The sequence below is a fragment of the Cydia fagiglandana genome, chromosome 7 (genome assembly GCF_963556715.1).
Source record: "Cydia fagiglandana chromosome 7, ilCydFagi1.1, whole genome shotgun sequence".
Lineage (NCBI taxonomy): Eukaryota > Metazoa > Arthropoda > Insecta > Lepidoptera > Tortricidae > Cydia > Cydia fagiglandana.
Window position 1 is genome coordinate 16,147,987 of NC_085938.1, and position 19,463 is coordinate 16,167,449.

The 19,463-nt window shown below is 38.2% G+C and overlaps 1 protein-coding gene across 1 annotated transcript in view; it reads left to right on the forward strand.

The window, feature by feature from the left end:
- The window catches only part of LOC134666035 (uncharacterized), a 40,210-nt gene that overhangs the window by 4,553 nt on the left and 16,194 nt on the right, over nt 1-19,463 (forward strand). Inside the window, exon 2 of the mRNA XM_063523141.1 lies at nt 8,878-8,978. Coding sequence (XP_063379211.1) covers nt 8,878-8,978 — 101 coding nt within the window. The remainder of the gene's footprint in view (nt 1-8,877; nt 8,979-19,463) is intronic.

The window sequence follows — 19,463 nt, forward strand, 5'->3', positions numbered from 1 at the left end:
TTAAAAAGACAAATAATTTTATTCTAGCTATATTCTTCTAACTACTCGACCTACTAGTAATTACTTAGCACCAGTGGCGGCTGGACCTAAGAAACGCTGGCAGGCGCAGGTTATGCTTTCGACTGCAGCAGTATTGCAGTACGACAATACTGCTGACTGTAAATGTCAAAAAACTGGGCAGCAACATCTAAGTATTTTGATTTTGTAGCAGTATTGCAGTCGGCAGTATTTTCGTGCTGCAATACTGCTGCAGTCGAAAGCATAATTACTGCAGGAAATTTTAAAATCTGTTAAGTTAAACTATAATAATAGGTATTAATTACTAAATTATTTAATTTAGTACAACATTAAGTAGGTATTAAAAAAGTAGCTATTTATCCGCACATGTAAACCCGTCATGTAGTTCCTAAACGCGATATTATGGTCCATAACGTCACTTTGTCCTACTGTGGCTGTGATTGATTTTATTAGAATTTATATTAATTATTAGGATAATTGATACTGATTTCGATCTCATTTGCAAGAATAATATATGATAATTATTAAAAACAACTTTTTATAATACCTTTACCTTACGTTTTTTATAAAAAAATGATTGCAAAGCAACAATTAAAACGAAAAATGTGACGTATTGGAAAGACTTCTTTAAATAACTTTATTGTAATACTTAGTATTGCAGTTGTTATTCGTTTTTAGAAAATTAATATTGTTTTGTATTTCAATAAATAAAAACTGGTTCACTTAAAACACTCCGATCTTCACTTAAAACCTGCCTAAAATTTGTAACGTAATGGATCGTCACATTGGCTGTCATTCAGTTTAAAGTGATTTATTAAGAATATAAATAATGTATATAGAAAGAAAGTAACATTTTCATAAAATATATTAATAGTAGATTTAATTCAACCCATTTTTAGTAAAAAAAAATTTTTTTTTGGTGTGTGGAATTCCATTACGTGACGGACTCTAATTCTAAAAACGCCCAGTCGTATCCGACATCCAGTATAGGATCAGACAGTGTGAAAACGCTGTAAGTCATACAAAATATGTAACAATTCATTTTCTAAGCTTCCTTCGACGTTTGTGCAATTAAAAATGCACATTTTTAGGGTTCCGTACCCAAAGGGTAAAACGGGACCCTATTACTAAGACTTCGCTGTCCGTCCGTCCGTCCGTCCGTCCGTCCGTCTGTCACCAGGCTGTATCTCACGAACCGTGATAGCTAGACAGTTGAAATTTTCACAGATGATGTATTTCTGTTGCCGCTAGAACAACAAATACTAAAAACAGAATAAAATAAAGATTTAAATGGGGCTCCCATACAACAAACGTGATTTTTGACCAAAGTTAAGCAACGTCGGGAGGGGTCAGTACTTGGATGGGTGACCGTTTTTTTTTTCTTTTTTTGTTTTTTTTTTGCATTGTGGTACGGAACCCTTCGTGCGCGAGTCCGACTCGCACTTGCCCAGTTTTTATTAAGTACTTACCTACAAAAATAAACGTAATTTTAATGAGATAAAAAAAATCTATAACATAATACAACTCGTCATCATAAATATCATCCTAATAACCGTAGGTATATAAATCATACCTATAAGATTAAAGTGATGATGTTTTCAGTATGGCGTATACATACAGGTTGATGGGCGCCAGTTACCCGAAAGACTTTTTTTCGTAGGTCTAATGTAGTTTTTTTACACCTTTGATCGCGCTATGGTATGGTAATAAAATCTGACAGTGAGGAATTTGATGCGACCAATTATTGGTCAGGGTGAGTTTTTATTGACACCTTATTTTGGATTTTAGAAAATTAGGAATACCTAAGCATTTTCCGCCGATACGTAAAATTACTTTTTTGTGTACCTAACCTAAGGCTAGACAAGAAAACAAAACAAAACTAAGGCTTTCGTTTGTAACTTTAAACAGAATAATCTATATTAGACATTATGCAGGTTATTTGATCTCTCTGTATAGTTTCACTCACAAAAATTGAGAAAATACCTACTGCACGCATAGCTATTGGTATCTAATTGAAAGGAAACCTTACAATGAAACTACTCCGCTATGTTCTTTCGTTTTTCTTGACCTTCCGCCGGTTACGATACAAAAATATGACAACTATTTTAACTCTGACCCAATAGGTAGTAAGTGACTTTTTAAATAGAACACGTTATATTATTCATACAATTCTCCACTTGTTGCTAGTACTAACAAATTACAATGTCGCTGTCATTCGGTATGCCCATAAACGCATCCCGAGAGTCAGACTGTTAGTACACGCTCAATTTGTTTACTAATACGAGACATAGGCATCCGAGCGCGTGCTAACGTCAACGGCATTCTGTACTAAGAATGAAGTTTGAATTTAATGTTTACGTTTGGGCGGATTTCTCGGCGACCACGTCACGTGTCGATGTAGGAGGGCGAGTTAGCGGGGGGGACGCGCTACAGGTGGTCGATGCCCCCCCTTTTACCCCTCTAACCCCTCTCGACGATTGATCGCCTGCACAGCCACTCTACGTATTGACCGGGCGGCTACCACCCGTGTCGCGATTCGCTGCGAACTTCGTATACAAGCTACGTGAAATATACCGCCTTAATGTTTGCGGTGCTGGAAAACAATGCTCCACTTAATTATCGACCTGGCTACGGCCAATTTACTGCTCCCACTACTCGACTAGTTTCGATATGGGTGAATTAAGTATATCGGTCACTTCTTACACTACATACATATAACTTATTGCAAGTTGGTTCATGCAAATAGTATGTATGGGGAAATTTGTTGTCATAGGAAGATGACAGAAATTTTAAAATAAGTTTAATTTAGTTAAAATCCGTCCATTGATTTTGATTATCGATCGATGATGATGGATCTTCGGTGTTTTGGCACATTGAATGCACGTTCGCACGTACTAACGCACCGTCACAACTGTCACAAGTAGGGTTGCCAGATGGTCGGGATTTGGCGGGATTCTCCCGATTTTTAGCATGTGTTCCCGATTCCGGCGATTCCCGACAAAGTGTAAACTGTCCCGAAAAACAGCTTCACGTTATAAAACAATAATTTCAAATTCCGAACCGTCGTCGAGCGAGCGAGCGGACGTAGTGCCAATAATGTAAAATATCGTCGTTTTTAATACAATCAGTACTTTAATTTGAATATATTTTTTCCCGACTTAAGTCCCATAATCCCGAAAAATTGATATTGTTTCCCGATAATAGCGCCTTCCGATCTGGCAACCCTAGTCACAAGTGATACAACTAAGTACCTATGTACCTAAGCAATACATTGCCACTCGAAAAAAAATCAAAAACTAAATTCAATCTGTTAGTTAAAGCCAAATTAAAAATGTATTTTATAATCTTATCAATAGCACTAAAATCTACCCCTTCGTTTCAATTTGCCGTTGTATTGTAAATACACAATGTATTGTATTACCATGTGGTATTTAACATTCCATTTCTAACCGCAGCTGCACTTCCGGTACTGAATGCGTCGCTGTCAGTGTCAATTTCCATAGTAAAATGAACAGGCCGCGTAGCCAAGATGCCAATCGCTTACGCTCTGTAGCGATCGAAACGCAACTGTCACTGTCACACTAATAAGGAAGAGTGATAGAGAGACATAATGCTTTTCGTTGTCCAAGCGATAGCGATTGTAACCTTGGCTAGGCCGGCTGTAATGCAGCTGTCGTTGGAAATGGACTGTCACCTTAAATCAGATGACAGCATTACAGTGACAGAGGGAGTAAAAATCAGCAAGAAAAAGCATTTGAGTTAAATGTATCTTGCTCGTAGGCGCCTGTTAGATGGCAGTTTACTTCCCATCCCCTTATAAAAACTCGGGTCAGCGATTAATAAATATGTAGATGAAGGTTTTCACGTAATTTAACGTGGCAGATAACAATTTGTATTATAATTTCGCGCCAAGGAAGACATCAAAAAGGTGTAAGGATTACGGATTTTTCGTCCCCAGTTTTTATGTGTAATTAAGGCGTGCTTTTTCCGTAGGAGCTAAGCGAACCAGTTTTTTGAATCCATTAGAAATATAAAAAACAATGTTTTAAAATTGTGAAAAAAATATATCTTATACTTAAGGATCTGGCAGATACGTTTTGGATCTCAAAAACATGATTAGATAAACTTTGCTCGATAGAAAAAAATTCCAAAGTTACGCCTTTTTTTAACAATAAATCCAAACGATATCTACAATACAAACTTTTTTGACTTGTTTTTTACACAAATGTATAGGTAATAAGATAATCTAGACGTTTTGGATCACTTTTTCTCGGTAACATCATTAAAATAATTTCTATGTTTCAATACCTACTAAATCCGCAAGCGCAATCACTCGCGAACGCACTTACGCCCTCTTCAGTCGCGCGGCAGCGCTTGTAGAGGACGGACCTGTGTCAGTGTGTTCCGCGCGGTCACGTGATTTTACCATTTACAAACAATGGAAAACAAAGCATATGAAACGTAAGAAAAAGTCACTAAGTGCTATAAAAACACACTTTCTGATAACAGAAGCATCTAATACTTTACGAGGTGGTTGAAAGCGCCTAGCTTTACTACATCAACAGTTAAAATATTTCAGTATTTTCACTAGGTCAGCAACCAATTTCAATGTAGGTAAATAATATTATATTCCTAGATAATATAATTGTGAGTATGTAAGTATGATATATTTACAGTATTTCACCTTTACTGATATACCTACGTCCGATCTGCAAAATGATTATATTCCTTCGTGCTCTTTGACTCCTTTGAAAATCAGAAATTATTTATTTGGATTGACACAGTATGGGGATGTTACAATATATGTATAGTGTTACGCTTTTAGTATGAGGATGCCGAAGGCGCCCGGCTTTGGATCGCATGCAACGTGCCAGGCCCGTCAAGCGTGCAAATTCATCATCATAATCATAAATTTATATAAATATAAAATGTCAAATTGAAATAATTGAAAAAATTACCATAATAGGCATATCGCAATACAATTATTTAATAACTAAATACATATCACTAATTTTAATATTTGACCACGGTCGACATGAATTAAATATAATTGAGAGTTCCAAGTGCCTACAGGCAGTTCATCTTGTGCTTGGTTGTATTAGTCTTGTTCGAGAAACTGAACACGGTGAAAAATAGAGATAATACTCCTAAAAATACGTGTAATACCTCATTAGATTCGTCATAATGCCTAGAAAAATGTATTCGAAGCGTGTAGTAGCACACACAAAATATCAAAAGTTATAAGCAAAAAAAGGGGGGAAAAGTAGAGATCTTTAATTTCCCCAATATCTCAAAAAGTATTCATATTACGGTGCGAGATGGGTGGGGGGTGCTCGACCAAATGTCATAGAGGGCCCCAAGACAAAACAAAATACATTTAATTTTTTTCAAAATGGCAGACTTTTTTTATTTTTTTTCAAGTTGGTCCGAGCGCGCTGAGATTTGGCATGGCGGAAGATAGAGGCCCCTAAATTCCTATGAAAAAAATTTTATGGAAAAAATCCAAGATGGCGGAAATAATGGTCATTTTAATTTTGTATGGCAACTTTTAAACGGTGCGAGATGGGTGGGGGGTGCTCGATCAAATGTCATAGAGGGCCCCAAGACAAAACAAACTGCATTTAAAAAAATTCACACAGGGTGACTTTTTTTTTAATTTTTTTCATGTTGGTCCGAGTGCGCTGAGATTTGGCATGCGGCGAGCTTGGAGGCCCAAGATTACTATGTGAAAAAAAAAGGGAAAAATCCAAAATGGCGGCGGACACAGGCCAAATTCAAATTTCCAAGTAGGTTAGGCGAGCCCGAAGGAGGCTGAAGGCCGACCCCGCGGAGGGTCGTCAGGCCCGGAGCTTTATCTCGAATGTCCAAGCATGCTCCACCCCCAGTAATTTTGGGCGAGGCCGAAAGTCGAGCTGCGGGAATGACGAACTAAGCAAAATCCTATACAAAAGTTTATAGGATTATTAAGCGATTTGTTAGCCCGCGCGAGGCCGGGGCGGGTCGATAGTAATAAATAAACATAAAGCATACGCTAGACTGAATAAAAATATAAAAGTTTCACTAAAATTTACTGGATTGTACAGTCAGCAGCAGAAATAGCTACGGGGCCTAGTAATCAAAATGATGACACGGAAATGTCAAGATAATAAGGTCTGTGTCGATCATTTTGAACATGTTATTCTGCTTATCTATTTCTGCTGCTGCCTGTACTGGTTTTAGAGTCTGGCTAATTTAGGTAGAACTAGAGTTTAGCTAAGAAAGGTAGAAGAAATTAATTTGACTGAACCATATCTGGTAGAAAAAGAAAGTGATTGAGGTTTTAAACCTGTTCAAGGACGTGGAATAGTAGATATTAATTCGGCGTCCTTGAACAGGTTTTCAACAACAATCAGTTAATGATTTAATAGATATTTGGAAGAAACAAAACATAATATTGAAAATAATTTGTTACGTTACGGTATGTACGTGTGGCGTAAAGCCAGTGGACTGTAGTTTTTTAAGTTAGTTCCTTCGCTACACTATACTGCTTTACCAGATTGTAGAAGGGCTTACCGGGATTTTGTGGTCTGCAGCTGGCAGAGGCCTCGGCGGGTGGATTGCTCGCTGCTGGCTTCCTCGTTATTTCAAGGCACTGTTTTATGGTATATTTTGCGAATTCAGATATCCTTTCTGTCGCGTTGTTTTGGTGACATTGACACCGTTAGTTATTACTTTTTAGACCATTGCTTGTGTGTCGCCGGCCAGTAGCCTCGCTACCTCAAGTAAATCAGTATAGCAGTAGGTATTAAGGATGAATACTAAACACCCCCCACCGAAAGCACTATGTGGCTTTCTCATAATATGAAAAAAGTTAAAAGTTAGACCAAATCAAAATCGTTGCAGACTTATCTTTGTCTAGCTCTGCCAATCAATTCAATTACATCATCCGCTCCTCCATCTGACCTTTAACTGAGTTTTCCCTAAACCCGATAAAAAAATTTTTTTTTTTTTTTTTTGTGAGTACCTCTTATAATGAAGGATATTTTTGCTGAGTATCAACATCCTACTAGTGACAGTTTTTGACTTATGATTTTATTATTATTTTTCTTTAATGTATTGTTTTTCGGGATGTATTCAAGCGATTTGCTGAAATTTATTGAATAGTGTTCTTTATTTAGGTATGCCTTGATACTCAAAAACCGAATACCATTTGTCATATAAAAAAAAATTACTCTCTACTCAACCGGTGTTTTACAATGTAGTATACAAACTCTTCGATTATGTTTGCGTTTTCTTATCAGGTTGTCGTATTTAAGAGTAAAATGCTAATCTCTCACCCCGATTGATTAAGGTTCTACCTACCTACCTACCCACCTACCTACCTTACCTACCTACCTACCTACCTACCTTACCTACCTACCTACCTACCTACCTACCTACCTACCTTACCTACCTACCTACCTACCTACCTACCTACCTACCTACCTTACCTACCTACCTACCTACCTACCTTACCTACCTACCTACCTTACCTACCTACCTACCTACCTACCTACCTACCTACCTACCTACCTACCTACCTACCCACCTACCTACCTACCTTACCTACCTACCTACCTACCTACCTACCTACCTACCTACCTACCTACCTACCTTACCTACCTACCTACCTATACCTTACCTTTATATGAACAATACCTTACCTTAATTGACCGTCACCTTAAAATGTTTATTTCCTTTCGGTACTTTAATTCTACTACGCTGCCATTAAATTAAAACGTTGTTACCGATCACTAAATAATAAGTACACATGGCTCTGTAAAAATAATAATTCTAAATATAATGATCAGAAACACGTAATGCAAAAAATATATACATATACAATAAAAAGTATAAAAACGTGACCCTTGCACGGTATGGTTAAAATACTGCCATCATAAGATCCTTATACTGTGACCCGTTTGCTATCGCCGCCGCGCACAGCGCGCGCTCACGAGCTCGTCGAGCGGGTCGGGACGCGCGGGCGGGGCTTCACGGTTTGCCGCGCACCTCACCCCCTCAGATTCGTTGATGAGTCGAATCATATCGCCTTAAATGCTTTCCTCGTGTTTTCGTAAAGAATTTGTTTGGGCTGCATATTCCTGTAGCTAAGTCACAGAATAAATAATAGTACTAGGTACAGAAGACTCACTCTCTAACAAAACGCGTCTGTCGCGATCAGCACAGATATGGCCGCTAGGTGGCGACAGCGCCACGCGCGGCGAATGGCAAACCCCAAAATTGGGGTCGAACGGATGTACTTTTAGCTACCTGTAGCAAAGCGACGAAATCGCGGAGTGAGCCACGCCTGGCTAAGTTGATACCTATGTTGTGAACCTATTTCCATATATATTTTGGTGAATGGAAAATACTTGTGTCTAGTACTCTCATTTTCATGATTAGAAAAAGTTTATAAACATGACACTGCGTTATCGTATGATTTTTTTTAAATCGCATTTATTGTCGTTATCCATATCTTCTCAAACATTAGGTAACAAAATAAAATCTAAAATATTTTCTGTCGTCATGTCAGTTTATAGGAGTTGATTCACAAAAGCTGGTGCGGATCTTAAATATAAAACTGACTTAGGTTAATATTATATTTTGAGCCGTTAGTAGGTAACTTTTAACCGCCTTACAGTGGACATCGAATACGCAATTATTAATTCTTCTTTTTTTGAAGTGATAACTTCTTTAGCAGCGCTGTGCACTTTTTGTGATGAGGAAAAAATGTTAAACTCGCGACAGGTCACGTGACCGACAGATCGAAAAACTGTTACAATGTCAACCCGTTGTTTTTTTTTATTTCTTACATACATTTATTTAATGACGTTATTGCAGACTACGGCGCTTACGCGACGAAAGAGGCGCGCGTGCGGCGCGCGCTGGCGCGGCGAGATGCGCGTGCGCTGCCGGCGCAACACCTGCCTCTCACGCCCACGGTATGTTTCACTTGTGTTTGATATTTGGAAAATAGACAGATTTATGTTTTACCTTGTCTTATTGTTCGTAAAACCATATCGTGATCATTTGTTTTACACTTTTAATAGAGTTAGACCAAGAAAAGTCTGCAGAGATTTTGACAGCACACTCAGTGTCAATGTTATTTATACGTCATAATGTCTTACAGGATTTACGTTTAATATAACACCTGCACTGCGTGCGCTATAAAAATCTCTGCAAATTTTTCTTGATCTAACTGTACAAAACAAAACTAGTGAGTGTTTTTGGTATACTGGCACCAAAAACACTCCAGTGACCAGTGACAACCGGAAATGAAATAATTAAACACGAGTATAATAATCACAACCTTGTAAATTATGTCAGAATCCAACATGTTTTTGCTCACTGCGGTTAAGATCAAATAAGAAAATTTAAATTATGTAAATACAACTAATAATTACTTTGAAATTAATTTAGCAACAATGGAATATAACTTATATAACACTTTTAACTCTCGCGTTTTGTATACATAGGTATTTAATTACACAAACGTCTAAAAAAATCGGGAATAAAAAATCGGGTGAAATTATATCGCGTTAGAGCCGTTTGTGTAATTCAATATGCACAATGGAATAAGCCAGATGTACGGCGCGATTCGGGAAATGAATTAGAGATTAACTAGATACGATATAGTAAAGATAATTATCTTCACTATTTCATATCTAGTGAATCTCTAATTCATTTCCCGAATCGCGGCGCCAGCCGCTATAAAGTACCTTTTGCAGTGGAACGTCACATATCTTTACTAAGTATGTATTTCATATCTAGTGAGTCTTTAAGACGAAACGGGAGCTGAGCTAAAAGTCAATTTTGAGATTTCAAGCTGAATATACCCGTCGCTCTGACGGGGCGTAACCGCGGCGTGAGAGACTGTATTTGTATGTGTAATGCACGCACACAGACGCGTGCGGCGCGCCCGTACTCGCGCTGGCGCGCACCTCACTGATTGCAATTTGCATTGCCACTTTTTGTTACTGCTACTACTAAGTAGGGTAATTCGCCAGTAACTGGCCACTTTTAATAACTGGCCGCCCTAAACTAAAAATGAATCCTATTCACCTATAAACAGAATTCATTTTAGTATAAGGTTTCAATAACTTCAATAACTGGCCACTTTATACTAAAATTAATTCTATTTATAGGTGAATATAATTAATTTTTGGTTTGGGGTGGCCACTGACGAATTACCCTATTGCGATTGAACTTTTTTACTTAGGGGTCATCCATTAATTACGTCACACGAATTTCTAGGTTTTTTGACCCCTCCCCCCTCCTTGTCACACTTGGTCACATTTGGCAAACCCCTCCCCCCTAGTGTGACGTCACATTTTTTCTACGAAATCGCCAAATAGAATTAAGTAAGTACCTAAGTATTATTAATATTTTATCAAAATATTTTTGACGATATAAATATTAGTAATTTTATAACCCAAAACTGCTTAGGAAAGAAAATTAAACGAATAAAAACGATTATCGTTTTAAAAACTTGTTATTTTAATGTACAGCGAATAAAATAATCTAAATAATTTTTCGGTTACTGATGAAGTTAAAGTGACGTCACAAAGTTTGTGTCTCCCCCCTCCCCCATGTCACAATATGTCACATTTTCTTGACCCCTCCCTCCCCCTAAACGTGTGATGTAATTAATGGATGACCCCTTACCCGGCTTACGTTTACGGAACTCGATATCGAATAGGGTAATTCGCCAGTAACTGGCCGCCCTAAACTAAAAATGAATTCTATTCACCTCTATACTGAATTCATTTTAGTAGGTATAAGGTTTCAATAACTGGCCACCTTATATTAAAATGAATTCTATTTATAGGTGAATAGAATTCATTTTTGGTTTGGCGTGGCCAGTTACTAATAGTGGCCTGTTACTGGCGAATTACCCTATTTATGTACTTAGTGGTTAATACTAGTATCAAGTAAGTTTTTTTTTTTCAATAATGCTCAGAAACGAAGTATAGACATGACAAATATAAATATTAACGTCTTTGTAAGGCAGGATTGGACATTCTATAGAGTAAGAGTAAGTGTATGAAACAACCAATTCAGCTAGGACTAGGGAATGCTATCTAGATCTCGCAATTTCGAGATCTCGCTAGATCTCGCACGTATTTTCGAAATTTAACCTAGTTGACAGGAAATCTCGATATATGCAATCTCGGTCGAGATCTCGATTAATATATTCGAGATCTCGAACAAGACTGAAAGTGAAATACTTTGTTTTAAGTAATATATGACCTTAGATTCATGTTGTTCAGGCAGTGCTATTATGTGTCCGGCTTTAGCTCTATTATTGTTACGCAGTTTCTAAGTAAAGGTAAATAGTGGTTTAACATCGATAGCATTTCATAGAAGTAAAGTAAAAATTAAAATTGATTTTATGTTAAATATTTAATTTGTTGTTGTTATTTTCAAAATATAACATGAGGTACCTTAAATAAGTAGTATGTCGGCGGCATATCGAAAAATCGTAATCCTTGGCGTATCATGAAACGCCACCATTTCCTGATCTAATATTAACCCAGGCATATCACGATCTTCCTTATGAAAGAGACGGCAGATCCATCAGAGCAATGCATTCTTTGATATTCCTAGCTTCATAGCGGGCGCATTGTAAAATAATTGATCGAGAAATCATATTTGACGACCGGTCTGGCCTAGTGGGTAGTGACCCTGCCTATGAAGCCGATGGTCCCGGGTTCGAATCCTGGTAAGGGCATTTATTTGTATGACGATACAGATATTTGTTCCTGAGTCATGGTTGTTTTCTATGTATTTAAGTATTTATATTTATATATTATATATATCGTTGTCTGAGTACTCACAACACAAGCCTTCTTGAGCTTAGCGTGGGGCTTAGTCAATTTGTGTAATCATGTCCTATAATATTTATTTATTTTATTTATTTATATACATATTTTCAATGATTTTGTAAATGACTACAGTTATGACTACGGTTATTAGAAACCAATTATAGTATGTTTAATATTCTTTCTAATGGTATGCATCACCAATTGATCAGTAAAATAGAACCCGAGAAATAATGATCAGTTGAGGTCGGTCGCCCGCCATTTACGTGACGGAACAAAATTCATCATTACTTTGTTATATGTATAATATCATACATCAATAAAACTTATGTTTTTGGAAAGCTAATGAAATTTTTCGTATATTTTATAATAACATTAATTGCGATAAAGTTATAATTTATTGAGTTAGACGCATGTTTTGTCAGTACTTATGCCATCCATGCACGGTAAAAAATCATATATTTTAAATATTTTGTAAATGACTACAGTCATGACTACGGTTATTATAAAACAATAATTGCACGTTTAATACTCTTTCAAACGACATCTCACACGAACCGATCGGTCCCATAGGACTAAAGACGTGAACAAATATCAATGCTGGTCGGCCGCCCACTTTTTCCTTCCTTTTTTCGACACGTCCCCCCCCCCCTCCATAAAATAAAAACCGGTTTATTCATATTCTGGAGACCAAGAGGAACACGTCCATACCAGTTTTAGGTATTTAGAAGAGATGTCGACGAAAATCGTGAAGGAGACGACTTTTGTTTAATTAGCCTATAGACTATAGGAATATCAGAATACCACACCTTGAGGTTTGCGCAAAATGGCTGGTGTTCGCTAGGCAGATCATGAAATGTCGGCGTTTCATTATATTCCTAGGAATATCTCGATACGCCCGATTTTACGATGTCTATATCTATGGAATTCTTAGAGATTATTGATTAAAATAACACATTTTTAGTTAATTTGTCAAATTCGATCTCGTCGAGATATTAATCTCGATCCCGAAAATCTGACTGTCGAGATCTCGAAACACCCAATCTCGATTCGGATTTTTTGTGCGAGATCTCGAATCGCCAATTTTGGTGCGAGATTGCATTCCCTAGCTAGGACCTTAAATTGCTCGACAATTACGGAGCGTGACTGTACCTAAAAATTTTGTAAACCCATAACCATGCAATAAAATATTTTTGATTTTGATTTCTAATTTGAAATATTAGAATCAAAAAGTTCAAAATAGATTGTACCTATGTAACTACAAAAATGTGTTCCCTCTCAACGCAAAACCCCTTGTGTCTTAGGAGGATCTAGATATTTTCACACAAGACGGTTTATCGATAACTTCTTACATCACTAGATTATCGACATTAAATGTCGACTATTTCCCATCACTTTTCTGGCTGTGTACGTATTTAGAAACTTGACTCCGCCCCTAAAATTAGTGCGGTAGGGACAACTGCAGCTGAGGCGAAAAATCCTGCGTAAAAATGACAAAAATCGAGGTTTCGTAGTCCTCTTTTTCCTCCTCCAAAACTTAACCAATCGTAACCAAATTTGGAAATCTAAATGATTATGAAATTATCTGTGTCGGACCGTTTTGCTTTTTTGGCTAATTGATATCAGTTTTGAATACCACGCCTCTCATTGCGGCATAGTTAATTAGGCCATTTTGGCCATTTTTGAAGGGCTCTAGCGCCTTAAAAAACAAATATATAAAAAAAAAGCAAAACGGTCCGACACAGATATTGACAATATTAATCTGTGTTGAAAAAATCATTGCTCTAGCTTCAAAAACCACGGAGGAAAACGAGGACTACGTTTGTATGGAGAAATGACCACTCCTGTTGGCTCTTAATTTATTTCCCGAATCGCGCCGGTCGACCGCAGACGTTACCACCCCTAAGTACAAAATATAAAATTAAATGAAGGCGCGAGTTAAATCGTCACACTCGGCGATATGTATGTAGGTCAGTGTCGGCCGCCCTCTTTATTAGCTCTCCATTTATTATCAATCATACGCGCCTCTTTACACCAATCCCCAACAGTGTTGCCAACTCGGATTTTGAAAAAATGCTAGACTAATGTCTAGATTATGCCAAAATTATGCCAAAGATTTTTGAAACACCTATGCTAAAAAAATGCTAAAATATCACTTGAATTTAGACACTTAAAACACATACTTTTTTCAAATTTACCGACTTTTTCTACTGACAAGATCTGCTTGACCAACTTTATATAGTCCGTTGACGTCCATCCGTCCACAAAAGTCAAAATTCATATGAAAATATGAACCACATAAGGCGATGGCGCATATTGTTGCTGCCAAGTTGGTGCAAACTTGGCTTAGACTAAATTATGCTAAAAAATATGCCAGATGCTAAATGGAGAATTTTGGTGCCAAAGCGAGTGAAAATATGCCAGATCTGGCATCATTTATGCCAAGTTGGCAACACTGATCTCCAATTTGTATTCAAGCCAGGCGGCGGTAAAAGTCCCGGACATTCTGTCTGTCTCAATACAAATCAAATTCTTATTCGACCTTTCAACGGATTCGCGCGCTTTGGATCAGGCCCGATTTGAACTTTAAGATACGTCATGTTAGGGTGTTGCTTATTTCGTCGAAATTGAAATTTTCTATGTCTCACCCCCTTAAATTGTTCTATTTGACTAAAAAACAAATGTGGATTTTTTTCAGAATTTTCAATTACGTTTTAGGGGTTGCTACCGAATTTTGAAAGTTTGGATCCTCCATACAGATTAATTTTTTTTAGTTTTTTTTTCTCGTTTTTTTTGAGACAACGGGTCAGGGTGGGGAGAGGGATGTGCAGTTTAACATAAAATAATACCACTATTTTTTTAAAGATTATTATGCGTGTTTTAGGCGTTCTAAATATTGATTCTGCAGTGCGCACTCCTAAAACAGGAAAAAAATATTTAAAAATATATATATTAACTATACCTAGTATTGAATTACATATAAATAGCTTATACTGTGCATTCCAATTATAACGAAAATCGCAAGTACATAGACTAGGGTGTTGCTTATTTCGTCGAAATTGAAATTTTCTATGTCTCACCCCCTTAAATTGTTCTCTTTCACTAAAAACAACTGTGGAATTATTTCAGAATTTTTAATTTCGTTTTAGGAGTCGCTACCGAATTTAGAAAATTTGGATCCTTCATACATGATGTTTTTTTTATATTTTTTTTTAGTGAAACAGTGAGTCACTAAACACACTCGCAACACCCTAGTCTAGTCTATGTACTTGCGATATAATTGGAATGCACAGTATAATTTTGCAATTTTCATTATGAAAGTCTATAAAGAAATGCGTATTAAATTTTAATAAATTGAGATATTAAAACTATGATACATACCTACATATTCTACTTATATTTTAGTCTAAGTAATATAAGAATCGTATTTCCAATTTGAAATGATTATACTCTAAACTATTATTGGAATTTGGAGATCACCCTTTGAATATGAACAACCCTTCATAAAAGTTGATGTATTTAAGTAGGCAAGTAAGTAGCTATCCTAAATGAAAAAGTTAAATGACACAACAAGAATTGCACCGAACGTGCCACATTTTTTTTTGCCCAAACGGTTTAACCAATAACCAATAACGCACCACAAATATCCCAAAAGGCATATAAGCCAACGATTTAATTCCGCGGTATCGAATTGCGAAGTCAATGGGCGCGGTAATGGAGCGGCGTTCATTGACTTCTGCCTCTCCATGAATGATCGCTCCGGACTAAAAGATATTCAATTCATTATACCGGGTGTAGCCTGTAACACGAGCAAATAATTAAAACATAGATTGTACTCCTCAAACGGTGACACTTTTGTTCAACAACTTTTAAAAATTATGAAGTATTTAGACTCCCTATTTTTCATACAAATTAAATATTATCTTCAATGGACGCCATCGCCACGCTATATCATTGTGATTGACGTTGCTTGTCACGCCTTATAAACAACAAAATTCGCAATACATTGCGTCTTAGAATAAACTTTAGTGTATTAAAAATCAAACCACAAGTTATTTTTTAAAGTCGCTGAACAAATCTTGGTCAGTATGAGAAGTACAGCCTACAGTTAAATTTTTTGCTCATATTACAGGCCACACCCGGTATATCGAAATGACTTGTTTGGAGTTTACGTGGATGTCAATCGACTCGCTTCGTTCATGTAAATAAATGGTTTAGAAGTTTAGGCTTTAAGGACAGCTTTTACTTATTGCATTTTATCTACGTCGAATAGTGCAATGTTTTGTGCGGGCGCTGAAAATTTTTTTTTTTTTTTTATGAATGGGCTTACTCATGGCCACAGACTAGCCGAGGCGTAGACGTGGCCTACGATGGAGCGAGCTCGCCCAGAAGGTGCCTGTTCACTCTTGATTTGAAGGTTGCCGGGTTATAAGAACACGGAAATATAGACGCCGGCAAGGAATTCCATTCCTTGGCAGTGCGCATAAGGAAAGTAGAAGCAAAGCGCTTCGTGCGAATTGGTGGAATATCTACCAAGTAAGGATGGAAACCGGCCGTGCGTCTAAAAGTCCGATGGTAGAATGGGGACGGTGGAATAAGCTCGTGTAGCTCTTGGGCACACTCCCCGAAGTGCAACCTGTAGAATACCGACAGGCTGGCGACTTTCCGCCGATGGGCCAAAGACTGAAGCTTAGCCGTTAGCTTCTTGTCGCCAATCATCCTCCTGGCTCTGCGCTCCACTGAGTCCAAAGCGGCGAGTTGGTATTTAGCTGAGCCATCCCACAGGTGGCTGCAATACTCCATACACGACCGGACTTTAGCTTTGTAAAGTGTTAGAAGCTGTCCAGGTGTGAAGTATCGCTTCACCTTATTTAGGACGCCCAGCTTTCTGGCCGCAGTTTGTGCTTTAGACTCAATGAAGCTGCCGAAGCTGAGGACTGAACTCAGCTCCATGCCGAGGAGTTCCAGGCTGTCGGCAATAGGTAGGTACAGATGCACCCCGGAAAGAAGGAGTCAGGTCGAATGGACTCCGTTTTGCGGAAAATAGACACGTCTGCGTTTTGGAGGCATTGAACGTGACCAGATTGTCATCACCCCACTGGGAAACGAGACTAAGGGTCAAGTTCATTCGCTCAACCATGGCCTCTCTCTGTGAACGTATATCCTCCCTGCTGTCCCCTGCACCAGCCAAATATCTCTCAACAACCGTACTGTCATCTGCATAACCTACAATGCTGGGTTGCAGCATGTCGTTAATGTGGAGCAGGAAAAGGGTTGCGGAGAGAACAGACCCCTGAGGAACACCGGCGTCAATGGCCATGAGGTCTGAAGAGCAGCCATCAATAACTACTCTGATCGACCGTTCACTCAAGAAATCAGATAGCCAGCTACAAAAGTCAGCAGGGATGCCGTATGCAGGAAGCTTGCTAAGGAGACTTGCGTGCCAAACCCTGTCAAAGGCCTTCGAGATGTCCAGTGAAACAGCAAGCGCTTCACCGTTCCTCTCGATGGCCTCGCCGCAGCAGTGCGTGACATACGCTAAAAGATCCCCAGTAGACCGACCTCGGCGAAAGCCATATTGACGGTCACTGAGCAGATAATGATCTGCCAGTGCTTCGAGGTATGCCAGCAGCTTGCCGTTAAGTACCCTTTCCATGACTTTACAGAGCATGGACAGTGGCGTGCAGTGGAGATAAGACTTAAATCGGGCTCTAGAAGAGTCATTCTTGAAGGAATGTAACGCAAACTATAAAAATCGGCAACTTTTTTTTTGGTCATTTTGTATGGACTGCCTACCCTAGTGCCTACCTTTTTTTGTATGCACTGCACGCCACTGAGCATGGAGGTAATGGCGATTGGTCGGTAATTGCAGGGATCAGCACGACTACCCTTCTTGGGTACTGGCTGCACGTTTGCAAGCCTCCAGGATTTCGGCACCGTTCTTGTTTGGATAATTGATCTGTAACATTAATATATATTATCTAACAAGATAATATAGTTAGTTGTAAACATACAACTAGGCTCTAATAGACAGGACATTCAAACTATTCAAGATATTATGATACTAGGTTCAGCCAATTTAAACCTTGTACTACTGGTAACAAACATAGTTACTGGTAAGGTTAACTGGAAGAGATCCCTTAAAGGGACACGTTCGACTTTGTACTAATGACGATGTTATTTTTCCTGTTTTGTTTTGATCTTCTTACAATAAAGTGTTAAACTATGTACTACTAGGGGAGACCGAGGTGAGTTGTGACAGAGGAGAGTTGTGACATTGACGATTTTTTGGAATCTAATAACTGTTAGCTAACTCGCCACAATGTGCGTTTGTTAGCTCGTAACTAAACTAACGCGCATTATTGCGACCTTGTTTTTAGTTAATAGATTCCAAAAAATTGATGATGTCACAACTCTCCTCTGTCACAACTCACCTCGCTCTCCCCTACTAAGTTAAAATGACTGTAAAGTAACTGTGTGCACCAGCGTGCTGCTGCAATTTACAGTCATTTTAGCTTTATAATTAATTATTATTTAATTATATAGTATATTCATATTAAGAGTCCCGTAAAACCTAATTATGATCCAAAATTAACTGCAATGTCTTCCAGTTGTAACTATTATTTTAAGTTTGTGGTTCTGAAGGAAAATTATTTTTATTAATTAAGGAAATATAATTAAAACTTAAATAAAGGAGTAATAATTAAATATTTTTGGAAGAAATAACTGTGACGAAACCAAAGAGAACATTGGCGTTGATACTTGATTATTAATTACTTATTGAAGTTCAGGGCCATACAAGTATGGCTATGACCATACAAATATGGGTATTTCTCAACTACTACAAGTAGTAGTAAGGTGTGTTCGGGTAATACCGAATGTCGGATAATTCCGAAATTCAGATGAAAATCACCCTTAATTCCATCATAATAAAAGTCTCATTTCGGAATTATCCGACAGTTTCCGACATTCGGAATTATCCGAGTAAACCTTACACCAGTCTATAGTTGTGTGGTTTTTCGGTTCGATTATGTTTATCTAAATAATTCGTCCTTAGCAAAAGACTCAACAAGGTTAAACTACATAACTACACCGAAACCTAAGATAATAGACACGTTCTAAACATTTCACGGCACATAAAAAACCGTACGAACTACTGGCGGGAGATTTGCCGGCTAACTATCGAGCGAGAGGCGGGCCCACGTGACTTATCGATCAGCGCCCACGACACGACACGCGGAAAAATCAACCGCTGACAGCTTTCCCCCCACCCCCTCGCCCCACCCCCACCCCTCTACCTCCCCATCCCCTCATTAGCGCCTTTGTGCCGCTCACTTGTCTAGAAACATGATGCCGTAATGATACCACTTTTCACTCAATTATTTGGTCGCACTCATTATTGGGTGACGAGATGGCGGATAACTTTTATTGTTATTTTAACGTTTTCAACGTTGCATTTTTTTTATGTAATAGTCAGCAAACGAGCAGACGAGCCGCCTGATGGGAAGCGGTCATCGTCGCCCATGGATGGACATCACAGGAGCCACTTAAGCGTTGCCGACCCTTGAGAACCCTAAATACCCGCTTCTTGCGCTTACCCGCTTT